Below are 14,964 nucleotides of genomic sequence, written 5' to 3' on the forward strand. Positions count from 1 at the left end.
ACAAAAAAAATGCTATACGTCTGATGCACTGCGTCGGACTCTCACACATAAATATGAGACACATCATAAACATTAGATTTCTCTTACTTTTATAAGAGTTTAATTTAGTAGGTTAAGTGTAGGTAAAGTTTTGACTGATTCTCATGCATAATAGTGTAATTAGAGAGCTTTTAACTCGCATTATGCATTATAAAAAAACAAACAAGCAGAACCATGATTAATAAACCATTAGCGGGGGAAATTTAGATATATCAAATAGGGTTTATTAGACATAGAAATGATTTTTTCTCAACCGATTTAAAATGGCAATATATATATATGTCATCACTCTTATGGCAAAGAAGAAGAATAATTGTTCCATGAACTTGCCCACATATATTGGCGGATCCACCAAGGCCCATAGTGTCTATTCATCCCCAATAACCATTTTTTTTTCTTCTATTAATTTTGAGTGGATGTGCAATTTAATCGCAATATTTTTGAATTTTTCTTTTAAGGAAAAAAGTAAGATATTTGAAAAAATGTCTAAAACGAATACTTTATGAGCTAATAATGACGGCTCATGTTCAATTTTATAAGTTTCTTTATTATGTCCATACATTGATAAATTACTAACTCTACCAATGTGTACATACATATGTTTTATACTCATTTTGCAATTTTAGTGAAAGATACTAGTTTGCTTCGTCACACTTAATCATTTTTATTTTCAATCTGGATGGTTTAACATGAATTTTCTTTAAAGTGACATCATTTAATAAGTTAACCAATAAACATAATAAGAACCTAAATTATAATTGATTGAAATAGTGCAATCTCAAGTTTCAACCATAAATTACTACTAGCCTAAGTTATAATTGGTTGAATTAGTGCAATCTCAAGTCTCAACCCCATATTAATTACTACTTTAAGGACTAAGATCAATTAAATTTAGCATGTGCATACGACATAAATGAATCCATGACAGCTCATGATAAGCAGTAAATAGCCATTAGCAAGTAGTCCCAATCAATGGCCTACCCCTCTACATATTGATTGATACTAAGGACTCAAAGACTGTGTGCCAATATGACATCATATATGAACCTATCTCTTTTTTTTTTGCCAGGATATATGAACGTATCTCTAATCAAAAGCTTTTTGCAATTGGAAGCACCCCCCATTGACCCAATTGACCATAGAAAGGACTTCCCTAAAAACAAATAATGAGTAGTGCCCCAAGCTGAAGCAGTCAAGGAGATGCCAAACCAAAAACAGACAACTGGCACACCACAACAATCCCACCAATTCAAGCAATGAATCACAAAAGACATTATCCCAATTACTGATTCTGTATCATCATCAGCATCTGCATATAAGAAACAAACCAAAACCAAAACCAAAACCAAAGCCAAAGACATTGTGGGGCTCCTCATGCTCTCCTCCCTCCCCACCCCTTTTTTATTCTGACACTAGCAAAGCTCCTCAGCAGCAGCGGACTCATCAAGAAAAGAAAGCTGAAAACCCCAAAATCCTCAACTTTTTTTTTTTTTTCTCTCTCTCTCTCTCTCTCTAAATACTAACAAACAAAGGCAGATATTTAGGACTCAGATGCCAAATGAGTCCATATTCTGTTTCTCTCATTGAATGCTTTCCCTGATTGCTGTTTAGCCTGTTTGTTTACTACTGCTCATCTCGTTTACACCGCCATTTTTAATTCACTTTCTTGTCAAAACTCTGAAGTCTGAAGTCTGAAGGACAATATATTAAGGTGCATTTTAATATTTCATGGCCGCAGCAGCAACAACCACATCTACTACTACTACTACTACTAGTAATATCAAAGCCCACACCCAACCCACCAAGCCCAAACGCCGCAAGTGCCGCGAAACCACCATATCCTCCTCCGCCAACCCCACTGGCCACCCTACCCGTAAACTCGACCCGCCAACCATTGTTTCACCTGAAAACTCCTGGTGCTGTCCTGCCTCAAGACCCATCCCAACAGCAAACCCACCACCCCAGTCCCGCCGCGGACTACCCATTAACCCAAATCACGAACCCGACCCGGTTCGCACATCCCCATCTCATTCGTCTTCTTCGCGGTCCACGTTCAGGATCCGATTCTCCCCGGGCAGTCTCTCTCCGGTCATGGACTTCACACCCACTTTGAGTAATGGTCACTCGGGCCAAAGCGATTCTTACAATTCGAGCTTCAGTAGGTTCAACACTATGCTCACCGCCGGGCTCTTGAACCCAATGTCGCCGCCGCCGCCGCCCGATAAGACGACCCGGTCCAGCCCGACCCTTTTCGAAATGATGGCCAGTGAGCCCGAAATGGGCCAACCCAGAACCCAGATCCAGCAGAACGGCGTGGGATTAGCAAACCCGCAAAAGACCCACATGAGTTTGATCCAGGACAAGCAGGCATTGCTTATGCAGCGGATTTCGGACCTCTTGGGGTCTCGGAGCCCCGGGAACCAGTTCAATGACCCGTCGAACAGTGACATCAAGCTCACGCTGAGCTCCAAAGACGGGTTGAGCGTGGCGATGAATGTGCACCGCCAGATTCTCGTTGCGCATAGTCGGTTTTTCGCAGTGAAGCTGTCGGATAGCTGGGTCAGGCATCAGAGAACGACGGCGGCTTCGTCGCCGTACAATGTGGAGATTGCTGACTGTGATGATGTGGAGGTTTACATTGAGACTTTGAGATTGATGTATTGTAAGGATCTGAGGAAGAGGCTAATGAAAGAGGATGTTCCTAAAGTCCTTGGCGTTTTGAAGGTAAAGTTTTTTTTTTATTTTTTTTAAGTTTTTATATTGCTGGTAGCTTATGTTTGATTGCATAGAAAGTTTTTATATTGGGAGTTTCAAGAAAGCTTAGACCAATTCAACCACTGTATTTGGAAATTAGAGTGGGTGTGTATTTGGAAATTAGAGTGGGTATGTATTTGGAAATTTGAGTAAAACCCAGTTGTTAAAAATTTTGGTTTTTTTTGTCTCTGAATTAATTATACCAAGCAGAAAAGGAAATGCCGATTATGGGAATGATGAGATTGTGGGTGTTGTTGTGTGTGCTTTAGGTTTCGGCTGCAATTGGGTTCAACGCTGGTGTTTTATCTTGTTTGGAGTACTTAGAAGCTGCGCCGTGGGCTGAGGATGAAGAGGAGAAGGTGGCATCGTTGTTATCGGAGCTCCGCCTCGAAGGTGTTGGAGCAGGGGAAGTACTGAAGAGAGTCTCGGTGGAAGTTGCTAACGGGACTGAAGAGGGTAATGACAATGAAGAAGTTTTATTAAAGCTTCTGCATGTAGTTCTTGAAGGGAAAGATGAGAAGGCAAGGCGTGAGATGAAAGGATTGGTGACAAAGATGCTTCGTGAAAATTCATCTCATAATGATCTCCGTAAGGAGTCTTTGTACTCGGCTTGTGATGGGTGCTTGCAATTGCTTCGCCACCATTTTTCTCGGGCAGCGGAATCAGACTTGCAAGATGTGGGTCAGATTGTGAGGCAAGCAGATAATTTGCATTGGATTTTGGATATTTTGATTGACAGACAGATTGCTGAGGATTTCTTGAAAACATGGGCATCTCAAACTGAATTGTCTAATGCACATTCTAAAGTGGCTGCAGTTCATAGATATGAGGTTAGCAGAGTTACTGCTCGTCTCTTTGTTGGGATTGGAAAGGGGCAGCTTTTGGCTTCCAAGGATGTGAGGTACTTGCTTTTACATACATGGTTGGTGCCATTTTATGATGATTTTGGGTGGATGAGGAGAGCGTCAAAAGGCCTTGATAGGCACTTAATTGAGGATGGTCTAAGCAATACAATTCTAACCTTGCCTTTAGCATGGCAACAGGAAATTTTGCTTGCTTGGTTTAATCGGTTCTTGAACTCTGGTGAAGATTGCCCAAATATACAAAGAGGATTTGAAGTTTGGTGGAGGCGAGCCTTTTGGAGGCGGAATGGTGAGCAGGAAAGATCACGACCATTACGAATTACAACTGCAACCATTGAGAACTCATAGAAGTTAATAGTTCCACGGTGCAAGGAAAATGGTGCTCTATTGGGTCTCTCTCTCTCTCTCTCTCTCTCTACATTCTGGTCGTTATCTATTTCTTCTTAATTGGTTTTTTTTTTTTTTTTATCTTTTTACTTTCTAAACCAAGGTGGGGGGAGTCCCTTATGTAGTAGTTAACTTTCAGATTGGCGCATGATATGCTAGTTTGACTGGATGTAACCAGGTTTAGTTTGGAAAAAGATGAGATATGTTGGTGCAACTTACATATTTTTTGGGGATTAAATTCAGAGAATTGCTTGTTTAGTTTGATTTGATACTTAAATTTCCTTAGTCATCATAAATGGAATCACATTTATATTGTATTGACAATTTGACATCTAATGGAGGATTGTCTCTCTCTCTCTCAAACTAATATTTTGGTATTAGTGGTTGTTAGGTGACTGAACTTTGTGGACTGGTTGTTCTGTATGAAGTTAGCTAACTTGTCTTTGACATATGACAGTGGATTGGCCATTTTATTTGGTTGTTTCGATCATAGTGGCTTCTTCTTTGGTAATATCCTTGTTTCTGTAACCAATTCTCACTGAGTTAGCACTGGACTAGGTTAGATATAACAGATTGAGTAATTCAAAAATGCACTGGACTAGGTTTGATTTGTTTAGCACTGGACTAATTTTCTTAGTTTTGCATTTCTGTGCTTGTTGAGAGGCATTATGTATTTGGAGGGGGTAAGCTTGTCTTGTGGAGTTGTTACAGATTGAGTAGTTCAAAAATCCAAAAAATACGGGTTGATTTGGTTAGCAGCGCTGGACTAATTTCTGAGTTTTGCATTTCTAAACACGTCTTGTGGAGTTGTTGTGTGATGCCTATTGTTTGGGTGGTATGGATGGAACAAAACAAGAGGATATTTGAAAATTCTAGGGAAAGAAGGGTAGGGTTTGTGGGATAGAGTTTGTTTTGGGCATCATCGTGGGCTTGGGTTTGCCCTGAATTTCAGGATAATAACATTCTTCCTTATTGGTGCGGATTGGAAGGTGGTGGTCTTAAGTTTTACTTATGTTTGGCTAAATATTTTGCAATGTTACTTTAAGTTACTACTGGAATTTTTATGCTGTTTTTAGCAGCTAGTTGGTTAGAGCTCTAGCATACCTTTGAGTGGACATCTTGTTCTCTATGTTTGTATTGATATTTTTTTTTTTCATATTAATAAAACCTGTGTTTCTCACTAAAAAAAAACCTTAGTTTTATCCAAGTACTTCCTGTTTGTGAATAGTCAACCCTTCTGCATTAGTCATTGCGCAACAATTTTGCATGCTTATTATACCTAATGAACTACCATTCATAGTGGGACATTCCTCAGGGAAACACCTCTGGGTAGAAGCATATACCCATTGCAGTCCACAACAAATATTTTATATTGGTGTGTATTTTTATAATTTTGAATCAGTTGAGGTTGAGCCATTTGGACAATGTAATTACCTGTTGTTGCTTCTTGTTAGTGGTGCTTTATGAGTTGATCGGTTGCAACATTGGAGATCTCAACCTTTGTTTTTTACTTGTGCAGCTCAAGAGAACTTAGGATTTGTGACATTTGAGTTTATTTGAAAGCGGTTCCTGCTAGAGGAGTATGAAAGTAAGGTTCTGCTATTTTGGCCTATGGCCTGTTAAGGTGCAAGATCTGCCAGTTCTTACAAGATTGTGATAACATGCTGCAGGTCAAACAACAAAGACAAGATCATTGGTATTGATCATAAGGCGCCTAAACCCAACTCTTTTTTTTTTTTTGGTCACCAACTCTTATAAGGCTGGTGTCTATAATTTGATTGTAGAGCATCTAATACTGTGTTGAAGAGATGATTTTGCACTTTTGCTGCCTGATTATACTTAATTTGAGGTGATTGTTGGAATGTAATTAAAATTTTCTTTACAATCATTTATTCTAAGGAATAACTTCATTGTGGGTTTTCTGTGAACTATAACTTACTTCTATTATGTATCTAATGTTGCTTGGTCCAAATGTATCTTGGGATCCCCTTGAACAAAAGTTGATGCTTGTACTGATTATGTACTGTTTAGGTGTTTGGACAGTATAATTTACCGTGGTTTTACTAGCTTTGGAAATCCTGTCCTGTGAGTTGTTGGCAGGAGTCACTAATATCGATCTGAATTAGAGTACACACCAGCATGGGACATGGTACAGCAAGGACTGAAGTCCAAGTCATGACTCATGGAGTCATGGGTTAGCTTCCAGCCTTAGCTACTAGTCCTTGTTTCAAGTTCAAACCTTGTGTCTTTTCCTTTAACTTGGTGCTAGAGTCTGATGCTCTGGCAGTGGTCCAAATGCTGCAGGTCCAGGATAAGACCATAGCTACTGTAGGGAACTTTGATATGGAGAAGCAAAGGACTAGATGTCCCAGATGAATGTGGTTTCTCTTCAGTATCGTCCTAGATGGGTAATAATGCTGCACATGCTCTCTTGCTAATGCTAAGCATGCTCTACCTTGTCTAGTTACAGGTGGTCCCTTCTTGGATGGACCCTCTTCTTCACTAACATGTTTTGGTGCTTTGATGAAATTATTCGTCTCTCAATCCCATAAAACAAAAGAATTTGATAATAAGGCGATTCTTTGTCCTTTTTTCCTGTATAGGAATGTTCAAACTTAAGAGCTCTTTTGACAAAGTTATGAAAAATACAACCAATCCAAAATGAATAATATTAGCATTTTTCACTCACTGGGCGGAAAATGAGAAGTTAAAATAGAGTGCCAATAGTAATGGCTTAAAAAAACTATATAGCATAATGTGTTTTAAATCTATTATTAGGATATTCTCAATTTATCACGGTTCAAATCCCATGAAAACTATTCAATCAAATCAAATTCTTCTTATTTTGTAGCTGCCTTTGCCGTTGTCGAAACTTTCATAGTAGGCCAAAAGTTTACGAAAAAGTGAAGGTAACATTGCCCTATAAATATTTATGTATTATAACAATCTAATCAAACAATTTAATTATATGATATTAGTTAAATTCCTAAGTTTGAAATTAATGCTCCGAAATAGACCTTTATGCAATAGGGGATGGTTCGTGAAATGGTGCCATTTTGAAAGATGAAAGAAAGATGTATCCCAAAACGAATAAACATAATGAATTCGACATCAGCATCAGTCAAGGGGATGTAGCTCAGATGGTAGAGCGCTCGCTTAGCATGCGAGAGGTACGGGGATCGATACCCCGCATCTCCATTTTTCATATTCTTTATATTTTCAGCACCTTTTAGGCTCATTCCTCATTTTAGAGTTTGCATCACCTTCCCTCAATCCTCCGGACCTGAACCAACGAAACCCTTTTGGTGATGAATGGGTTGATAGAGTTGGCATAAGCTCAATAATTTTTTTTTTTTTTTTTTTGGTAGAAACCTAACAGGCTAACAGACATTTTATCCTAATTCTAAGGTAAATTCTAAACAATGCATGTGGGGAAAACTATTATGTGGAAGACAACATCAAAACAGGAGGTGTCAATTCTGGGCTTCCTTAAATAAAGAATTTCATTTTTCTTTCAACTTTTTCTTATATGCAATTTAATGTTGCTCTTTACATCTCAGCTGCCTCACAGAACAGGGGAAAAAAAGCAAAAAATTGGAAAAGAAAGATGTGATTGAGGAACAATCCACTGGTTTCCTTCAATTCCATATATTATATACCACAGGTTCTAGTCCAGGTAGTATATATCATCTGAGGCTCTGAGCCTGACCAAGCATGGTTATCTATATAGGCTGTTGTTGATGCTCAGCTCCCAGTTTTCATTCCATGGTGAAAAGCTGATTCCTACTTCAAATATAGAGTGTGCCAGTTGCATCATCATCATCATCAAAGTGGGTGAAGAAGGAATTTACAATCGGGCAATCATAGTTCAGCTCCCCAGGTTTTGCATATTTTTGCCTTATTTTATCAGAAACCAAAAAAACACCAAGGTGAGATTAAACAGAAATGAGAGCTCACTATAATATGAACTTCTGAATGCATGCAAGAGCAAGATATGTGGTGCTATAGCTTTTACCATTCTTGATCAATCAGCATTTCATCTGTCAAACCAAACTCTCTTAGCTCTTCTTCTGTATGGTGCACCGATAAGCTGTACCTGTAGATATTAGAGAGTAGGAATTCAACAAATTCAGATTTCCTATGTATTATATAACGAGTACTACTACACCCGACAAAATTTGTTCACCAAATAATCTATCAGTTTTTTCATTTATTTAAATCTGGTAAACTCTAAACCTCTTATAGTGACACAGTTTGGAATTGCTATATAATACACAATTCATTGCTGAATGCTGATCCTGTGCTCCTGTATTTTAGTAAGAAGTAGAGGACTAATTACCTTCCACCATAACCTTTTTCCATAACAACCATGCTTCCATTGCCGAAGTTATTCAGTCTCTCAAATTGCTCCACTGTCCATTTGTACCATCTCATCAGAAACACTCTGAGTGTTAGACCATGTGAAACTATCACTAAGTTGATGTTTGGGTTTCTCCTCCCTGGTGGCTGAAACCGTCCGATATCAATGTCTGCTCTCAATGTTTCTCTGAATCCTGTTCAAACATGTACATTAATATCTCAAACACTTTGTCCTAAATTCAAAATTTCAAAGTGAATCAATAATTTGACAAATTAGAAAAGCTACCTGTAATCCTATCATAAACGTCAGCTGCTGATTCCCCATTAGGAAACCTGTAAAAGAATCGACCATAAAGCATTCGAATGGCTTTCTCAACTTTCATCTTCTCCCTATCCTGAAAATTCCCTTTTCATAGAAAATGTAACGAAATCCAAATCAATCAAAATTTTCTTGTTTGATGCAGATTGAGAAAAACTAAACCACTATAGAGCTATCTAACAAGGTCATGTTGCTGTTCCTATTGTTTTGGTAAATTGGCAAAAGGGGCTTAGCTAGCACAGATAATAAGACACTTACCAAAATCTTGCTCTCTAAGACGAGGCTCTTCTCTCATGCCAGCTATTCTTGAGCGCTCAAATGCGCGGCCTAAACCCTTCAGTGTTTCAACTGTCCTTCTATAAGGAGACACATAGAAGTAGACCTTCCAATTCTGCGCTTTGTCTTTCTCAATCAACTTCCTGATCCTCTTCCCACATTCCTCAGCATCAGCCCACCCTTTCTCTGTCAGTCCAATTTTTGGATCAGAAACTCTTGTGTAAACACTCTCGTCCACATTTCCTTCACTCTGCCCGTGTCGAACCAAGATTATCCGGCGAGGTCTAGGAGGTGGAGCTTTGGTACTAGTAGCCGATTTTCTATGAGGATGCTTTTCAGGAAAACTAGCCAACCCATTATCAGAAAGTTCACTGGTCTCCTTTGGGCTAACACAGCATTGGATTGTGTTGAAACTAAGAGTTGCATTTCTTGGAAAGCAAGAAATGTTAGACAGGGAACCAGAAAAGCATAGTTGAGTCCCTGCCATGAGCAGAAAGCTCACTGACCCTTAATTGAAGTTCTAGTCATGTGCTGCACTATGGTGCTGAAATCAAAACTTATTTCCAGGTAGCAGAAATTAAAGGACAGTGAAATGTTTGTATGCAAGTATATATTTCAAGGTGGATATGAACCTCTGAGCCTCAATGTCAAAGAAAACAAGTTCAAATTTTATGGATGGAGCTTTCTTGTTTTCCTATCATATATATGTCTATCAAATGCCAATTCAGAAATGTGCTAATTTAGTGTGAGAGCACAGATAGAAACTTTCTTATCTGATTGTTATGTTTGTATGTGGTTCAAAAGGAATTGGGAGGGGACCCTTTTCATGTTTTGTTGTGTTGTGAACTTGTGATTAGTCCATTGCTAGAGACACAGAAGGACATGAAGTGAATTGTAGACGGTAGGTGCTTCCCTCCTAGCAAGGTTTTTTGTCCTTCTGCTAGAGGGGACCAATGTGCATAGTGCCTTTGGGTCCCAATTTGATGTGTCTTGTGGGATGAGATATTTAAGAGGTACTTATTCACCATGTAATTTGCCCTGCAATTTGTCCAGAAGAGGCGGGAATAAAAAACAGTATAATCATTTCACAAAAAGAAAAAAAAAAAAAAAAGGTATTATCCCATTTGATTCTTGGAAACGTCTGGATGAAGGAATTGTTATGGTGCCTACTCTTATTGCCTTCACATATTAAGTATTTTTAAAGCATTTAAGCAATTTATTTAGATGATAAATAAATAGAAAAAGAAAATGGGTCTAATCTCTAATGTATCCTTTTGTTCTGCTGGGAAAAGAAGATTGGGCCAATGATGTATGGATCTGTATATTATGGGCTTCCTTTCTAAGCCTTGCTTACCATGACTAAGCCCGTTTCTTGTTGGACAGAACACTAGTCCAACTACGAGTTTGAGCCCATACATCATGTATGATATGAATACAATATAAGACCAAAGTGGTGAGGTAATTAAAGCTTAGTAATGGATTAGAATTATGATAGGGTAAGAGTTCGATCCCTTGACTACCTTTCAATTAATTATTTAATAATACATATACCAAAAAAAAACTTAGTTTTATATACACAAATAATATAATAGTATGTTATTTATTAAAAAAAATAGAATTCTCATAAAAAATGTAAATAAAATCAGTTATGGAAATCAGTTGATGAGTACTACCATACACTTTTAAATGTCCATACGCACCACAAATGAAGATCCTAATTTAACAACTTGCGACACCAACATCTTAATGTTATCTCATGATGCAAGCTCGCTAACTCCATCTTGACTCAAGAGACTCCCAACCCCAAGTAAGTCAGTGTTGCTTGGGCTTTGATATTACTCTTCTGGTCTGGATTAAGCTAGCTATACTTATTAATATTCTGTTCTTTGGTAGACTAATTATAAATATTCTTAATCACAAACTTATTCTTCCATGGCATATTCCAACTCTTATTCATGATATTAATTATTTGTTATGTCAACTACAGTGTTCTTAGACTAATTAAGCATGTTTATCGTGGGGGAAATTATGTTGTTGATCGATATTCCTGCTGCAGTGGATCGATCATAAAGTTGTCAATGTGCAATTTTGGCATACTATTATACCTTCTTTTGTTCAATATCGATTGTTGTTTGGTAACACTAGCATAGGTGTTCCATGAGGTTTTCCAAAATCATTAAGTACTGTACTATTTTCTTTATTGGATAAAAGAAAGAAAGCAAGATCAAGCATGGAGTCATGGAGATCACAAATAAAATATTGCAACATTATTTAACGTGATCTAATTAAGTTAATTAAAGTACTTTTGTGCATAATAATTAAGTTGGGGATCGATATATGCCTGCAAGATTAGTCAACTTCATTAATCTTTTTGTTACGTATAGAAAGTTGCTTGGCAAGTTCTATATTTATAGTACCAATCATTTATATCGATCTTCTAGTGATTCTGGATATCCCAAGTCGATGTTTGTTGGCGATAATTAAATCCCATAATCCAATTCTTTAGTCAACAAAGACATATAACACCTTTATGGGATTAGGTATGAGGTCCTATTCCTGTAGGCCTAAAATCTCTAAAACTAGTACTTATAGTCAGTCGTTAAGCAAGCATAATCTCCTATTAATTGTTTTACTTTATATTTATTTATTTCTGATAAAACTAGGAATTTCTTCTTATACCAGCTCTTGACCAAGACTATATATACTATATAGTAAACCTGGGTCAGTCCATGAAAATATTGTAAAGTACAATAATTCATCAACATGGGGGATAGTCCTATATGTAAAGCTTTTAAGGGTGGGGGGTTTTTGTCCTTCCACACAGTGTTTTATCCGTGGACCTCTTTCAGCACTAGTACTACTACCCTAGGATCATAAGGTACAACACTAATTAATACACACAATTGGTTTTTTGTCATTCTTGTCAAGACAAATACTGAATGGCACCCTATTTTCTTTGTTTAAAGGGCTGGGAGGTTAGTTTATGCATCAATTATTACGCGTGGATATTATATGCACCAATTATTATGTGTGGATGCAATTGAACCCACATAAAAAAGAAGACACAAAAACTACATATAACTGAGTGGTCGATCTACTACAAATAACACTGAGACCTTATATGTGAATAGATCTATTGATTGAACTTATTCTCATGTAGATGATAAATTAAATTTAGAGAGACTTAGAGTCCAGTCCATTTTATGAGCCTTTCTTAGACTAAAACCGGTAGTAATTTAGAATTTTTAATTAAGTCTTTTTATTTTTCTTCTTTGACGGCTTTATGTTAGATTTCAAATAGGGGGAAATACCCTTTAAATCGGGGAATGACTTATTATGAATTAAAAGAATTTTATTATAAATTAAAAAGACTTTATTATGAATTAAAAAGATTTTCTTATAAATTATTATGAATTAAAAGGATTTTCTTATAAATTTTAAAACATCCCCGGTCTCCATCTAAAAACTGTTTTTCAAAGGATCTAAGCCTAATTATCTCTTAAATTTATGATAGTTTTATAAGCAATAGGTTTTTTTTTTAGGGGAGAAGGGAGATAAGCAAGAAGTTTTGTTACCAATTGAACCACATAAGGTAAGATGAGATGAGATTTAAAAAGCTGGAATGAAATAAAATTAAGCAGTAGTGATGAAGCGGTCTATAGAAACTAGCTAGTATTACTCTTTTTTTACTTCATAGTGATGGAGCAGTCTAGGAAACTATGGGCTCTAAAATTAAACCACTCCTACCTCCTTGTTTCTAAACATTAATTCTTGCACCTTGTTTTGTCTCTAATACGCAATCAGGGTTGTAGCCCTACCATGTGTACAAGTTGCATTGGCAAATGCCAACCTCTCCATAATTATTTTATTGTGGTAACAAACCAAAGCATTAACCCTTCCACTTTTATTAATCTCTAAGGATCATCCACCACTGTCTATATGATAACTACCCTTTCTCGAAAAGGCTAAGCTATAGCTTTTTTATTTGCTAATTAAAAGTTAGCGATGGTCATTGACAAAGATGTTTTCGATTATTTAGAGGAACTAGCATCTAGGAGTATAAGTAGCAACAAATAAGAACTTTATCTTAGTAAAAACACAAATAAAGTAATACAAAATTGACCCTTGGGATTTTTGACAGAATGCTTAATGTTGACAGTAATGCATAGATTATATTTCGGTTCTACCCATTTTTTTTTAAAAAAGGTTATATATAGTTGAGGGTGTTAATTTAAGATCTATCATTATTATTAAAAGGAAAAACTGTTATTCATAGCTAGAAATAGCACAAGTTGGTGTACATTGCATGCATATGAATTCAAATTCAAGAGTATTTCAAATTAATATTAATATTATATATCGTTATTAATAATTGAATAAATCAAAAATATTATTTGAAAATGGGGAATAAGGAAATTGATAATATTTCATAGAGAAATTAAGGTTCAAATGTGAACATCCACATTTTCATCTTGGCCACCTTATAATATATTTAGTTTAATGATTTAAACCATTCATCTTTTAGGCCTTTCTTAAGAATCATTTCTATAAAAAAAACAACTAAATTAAAAATTATTTGGTCATCTAAACTTTCTAGAAGCACACAATTTGTCTGATGAAATTGAAATGACGATGATAGTAATTAAATTACTAAACGATTTCTAATTTGGCTTATTTTTAGACTGAATAATCTATTAAGAATTATATATCTTAATATTTGACGGTTCAGATCATTAGATTGAAGGCTGGAGTTAGAATGTCCACATTTTTCCTTAAAATGGATTTCCACTTTGAACCATCCTCATTGTTCACAATAGATATATATATATATATATTATTCTTAACAAGTATTTTATACCGTATACAATTATGTCATAGAGATTAAGACCTAAACTTTCATCCACACTTTCACAAGTTAGGAAAAAGCCCGTAGGTAAATTATTCATTAAATTAATTTTCTCCAAACTATTACATCATGAGTCAAATAAGATGAAAGCTAAAGAGGACTATTGTAAGACCCTTACAAGAAGTAGCCTTGTTACAACTATCTTCTACCCATATCAAAGAATGGTCAAAATCAATGCTAAACTTAGCCAATTGATGGGCTACATAATTACGAGGTTGATACCCCAAAGATATTGAATCAAACCCCAATAGCAACTCCCTAATTTCCCCCACTAATTCACCCTCTGAATCTCTGATCAATTCAAGCATAAAAATAGCTTGACTTTATAATCGTGAGAGTTATTCTAGCTAGTGCATTGGAAATGGTGTGTTTTGGGATATATGTACGTGTGAGCAAAAAAAGTGGTGAATTTATAACGTACGTACATATTTTGTGTTTTGTTGAAAGACTATGATTGGATACCAAATTCCGATATTAATACTAATAGTAAAGATGTACATACCCTTAGTATTTAATTTGCTGATTGTATTATATCCATTAAAAAAAATGTTGATTGTATGAAGTATTGTCAACCGAACACCACACTTGGGTCCTTCTCTTCAAGACGCATTTCTAGTTATAGATATAACACATAGATATATAAATGTAAAGTCTTATCCATGTGTGAAAATCATTGTGGAAATTGGTGGTACGTAATTTGTTTTACTACATGCATAGTCTTTTACAAAAAAAATTTCCAACTGAAAACGCCAAGAACTCAAGTCAAGCAGCCCACTTGCAATACATACTAATATATAATAATATATGTTATTGTATTTATAAGAGTAGATATATATATAATAATTATATACACATAAAAGAGTAGCTTTCATTAGATATGTCTCTTACAGAAAAGCTAATTAATTTGAATAATCGTCCAATGAGATGGTAGCAAGGTCCTTTAAGATACTTCTTGTGATTGCCAACACAAAAAGATTATTGTATTAAGCACACATGCAAGCTAAATTAACTTATTAGTGAGATTCAGCTCAACAATCATCAATATGAGGGTGGAAAGAAAA

General features: G+C 36.1%; 2 protein-coding genes and 1 non-coding gene across 5 annotated transcripts; 2 read left to right on the top strand and 1 right to left on the bottom strand.

Moving 5' to 3' along the window:
• The first annotated feature begins 1,416 nt into the window (after positions 1–1,416).
• LOC147274078 (BTB/POZ domain-containing protein) lies at positions 1,417–5,965 on the top strand. Of its 2 annotated transcripts, XR_015124286.1 has the most exons (4): positions 1,417–2,763; positions 3,063–4,047; positions 5,563–5,631; positions 5,714–5,965. XR_015124286.1 is itself a non-coding variant. In XM_086257571.1 (3 exons), exons 1-2 carry the CDS (start codon positions 1,768–1,770, stop codon positions 4,002–4,004), a joined length of 1,938 nt encoding a protein of 645 aa, XP_086113697.1. In that variant the 5' UTR covers positions 1,417–1,767; the 3' UTR covers positions 4,005–4,047; positions 5,563–5,965. The 2 variants fall into 2 exon arrangements, 1 of the variants encoding a protein (XP_086113697.1); XM_086257571.1 differs by having other exon boundaries at positions 5,563–5,965.
• A 1,203-nt stretch (positions 5,966–7,168) lies between these two features.
• Positions 7,169–7,241, top strand: TRNAA-AGC (transfer RNA alanine (anticodon AGC)). Its single transcript has one exon. It is a non-coding gene; the product is annotated as a tRNA-Ala (tRNA).
• A 291-nt stretch (positions 7,242–7,532) lies between these two features.
• On the bottom strand, positions 7,533–9,697 carry LOC147274080 (phosphoglycerate mutase-like protein AT74H). Of its 2 annotated transcripts, XM_086256762.1 has the most exons (5): positions 8,980–9,695; positions 8,689–8,808; positions 8,383–8,596; positions 8,059–8,139; positions 7,533–7,940 (listed from the first exon to the last, which is right to left on the bottom strand). In XM_086256762.1, the coding sequence occupies exons 1-5, from the start codon at positions 9,482–9,484 to the stop codon at positions 7,832–7,834; spliced, it is 1,029 nt and encodes a 342-aa protein (XP_086112888.1). In that variant the 5' UTR covers positions 9,485–9,695; the 3' UTR covers positions 7,533–7,831. The 2 variants fall into 2 exon arrangements, with proteins under 2 accessions (XP_086112888.1, XP_086112889.1); XM_086256763.1 differs by lacking the exon at positions 7,533–7,940 and having other exon boundaries at positions 8,055–8,139; positions 8,980–9,697.
• Between the last annotated feature and the right edge of the window lie 5,267 nt (positions 9,698–14,964).

This window comes from Dryas octopetala, chromosome 9 (genome assembly GCF_963921425.1).
Source record: "Dryas octopetala chromosome 9, drDryOcto1.1, whole genome shotgun sequence".
Lineage (NCBI taxonomy): Eukaryota > Viridiplantae > Streptophyta > Magnoliopsida > Rosales > Rosaceae > Dryas > Dryas octopetala.

Bases quoted from the DNA above. Each gene is read 5' to 3' on its own strand.
- LOC147274078 (XM_086257571.1), top strand. From the start codon at position 1,768: ATGGCCGCAGCAGCAACAACCACATCTACTACTACTACTACTACTAGT. The intron at 2,764-3,062 runs GTAAAGTTTTTT...TGTGTGCTTTAG, and splicing joins AAGTCCTTGGCGTTTTGAAG to GTTTCGGCTGCAATTGGGTT.
- LOC147274080 (XM_086256762.1), bottom strand. From the start codon at position 9,484: ATGGCAGGGACTCAACTATGCTTTTCTGGTTCCCTGTCTAACATTTCT. The intron at 8,809-8,979 runs GTAAGTGTCTTA...TTCTATGAAAAG, and splicing joins TCTTAGAGAGCAAGATTTTG to GGAATTTTCAGGATAGGGAG. The intron at 8,140-8,382 runs GTAATTAGTCCT...TAATATCTACAG, and splicing joins GAAAAAGGTTATGGTGGAAG to GTACAGCTTATCGGTGCACC.